This window comes from Trypanosoma grayi (genome assembly GCF_000691245.1).
Source record: "Trypanosoma grayi strain ANR4 Tgr_1828_V1, whole genome shotgun sequence".
NCBI classification, from domain to species: Eukaryota; Euglenozoa; class Kinetoplastea; order Trypanosomatida; family Trypanosomatidae; genus Trypanosoma; species Trypanosoma grayi.
The window spans coordinates 128-1,939 of NW_008827446.1; the positions used below are offsets into that span (position 1 = coordinate 128).

General features: G+C 55.1%; 1 protein-coding gene across 1 annotated transcript; it reads right to left on the minus strand.

Annotated features, from left to right (window-relative positions):
• Positions 1 to 1,343: 1,343 nt before the first annotated feature.
• On the minus strand, positions 1,344 to 1,751 carry DQ04_18281000 (hypothetical protein; the record flags this gene model as incomplete). The annotated part of the gene is made up of 1 exon (XM_009317689.1): positions 1,344 to 1,751. One exon carries the CDS (start codon positions 1,749 to 1,751, stop codon positions 1,344 to 1,346), a length of 408 nt encoding a protein of 135 aa, XP_009315964.1.
• Positions 1,752 to 1,812: the final 61 nt, after the last annotated feature.

Sequence of the window (1,812 nt, forward strand, 5' to 3'; positions counted from 1 at the left end):
AAAAAAGAAAAGAGAAAACACTGTTTCGCTTCTTGACGGCCTCAGACCCATTATGGATGCAGTTCCGCGGCAGGCGCCGCTCTCGATGAGATATATATCAGTAGAGGTCTCTCACGCCACCGGGAGGAGGCGTGGGACTCGGGGTCACCGTGCCCCCAGCCTTATTGAGAGAGGAGCCAGAGAGGAACGAAATAAGGAGGGAAGGTAAAAAAAGAAAAAGCCGGAACCCGCCTCTATTCCCAGGCGGCCGGCTACCATTCCCTGTAAGAAAGAAACGAACAAACAGCTTTCTGCGGAACAACGACAAAGAGAATATACGGCTCTCTGTCTTACACTCGCTCCACAGGGTCCTGACAGTCGGGAAAGAAAGACACGCGATTGCTTCTGGTTTGCTACGGGTAAACAAAAGCAAGGAACACCCACTTAAACGAGGCTCGCCTCACCACATCATTGGGGTCAGCTAGACACTAAAAACCGTCCGTCATCCGCGCAGCGGAATACCCATTAGGTCACACACGCCGTTCACCCCGCTCCCCTCTCAAGCGTCAGGCNCTAAAAACCGTCCGTCATCCGCGCAGCGGAATACCCATTAGGTCACACACGCCGTTCACCCCGCTCCCCTCTCAAGCGTCAGGCGCGCCCAAACAAGATCAACAGTTCCTGCGCCATGCGGTCGATACAAAACGAAAAACAAATTTACGTATATTTTGCCAAAGGGAAAAAAAAAGAAAGTGGCTGCACCAATGGCGTTTGGGCAGCGCCGCAACACACCGGGCGGCCCATCAGGCAAGAGACACAGCAGTTCACCGCACCACATCGCTCTCGTTCAGACTGCGTGACTGCCCACCATGACACGTGCCCCTCCCGCCACACATGTGGAGCGGCAGCCCTCCCACCGCGCGCCGCCAAGGTGCACCACCCGCAGACTACACAGACCCCAGAAAAAAAGAGTATTCCTACAAGTGCCCAGCGAGCGGGGCCCCCTCTGGACTTGCCGCACCACGAGCCACATCGGTTTGATTCCCATTCAGAAGCGGAGCAGCTGCGCCGTTCAAGTCAGTGGGCCCGCGCACCTTAACAGAGATGTCTCTTCCAGGCCTGAAAGGCGGAAGCCTGCGCACTCTGGGTGCTCCATCGCCTCCTACTCCGGGTTTGCGCGCATTGCGCAACTGTCTGACAATTTCTGCCGGCGTCAAGCGCCCCCCCTGGCGACTTCATAACGTTCTAGCTCTAACGTACCGCTAAACGCTGGATCATAGAATGGGTTGTCCGGCAATGTCACGTCCGAAAAGAAAACCTTCGGCGTATCATCTGACGGAAGAAGGATATGGCCACGCGTGAGATTATGACGTGTACCCACCTCCATGCAACGAAAAACTTTCACACGTCATGACATCTAAATAGTCCTTAAAATACTGAGACTCAGTAGATTCCACGTTGGGAAGTGATGCACTCTCCCCCGCCTGCCCATGCGCCATGGGGTTATCCACCTGCCCCAGCGAGTGCAGCAAAGGATACCCACCGGCACTCCTTGAGTTCCCGTCTTCATCTTCACGAGCTGTCACACGGGAATTTCCCACGGGGTAGCTTCTCCTCTTCGTCGCATGCCCCAACACAGAGGCTGAAGGGTAATCGCCGTTCCTACTCGCACTCGGCCTCCGTCGCCAGTAGCAGAAGTAGAACACGGCAACACCAACAATCAAGAAAGCGATGCCGGCAATGACAATCCCGGCAATGACTCCAGCAGACATTTTTTTCTCTCCTTTCCTTTCTGACGCATCCTGCATCTGTGTGTAGGTGCGTCCTCCGATT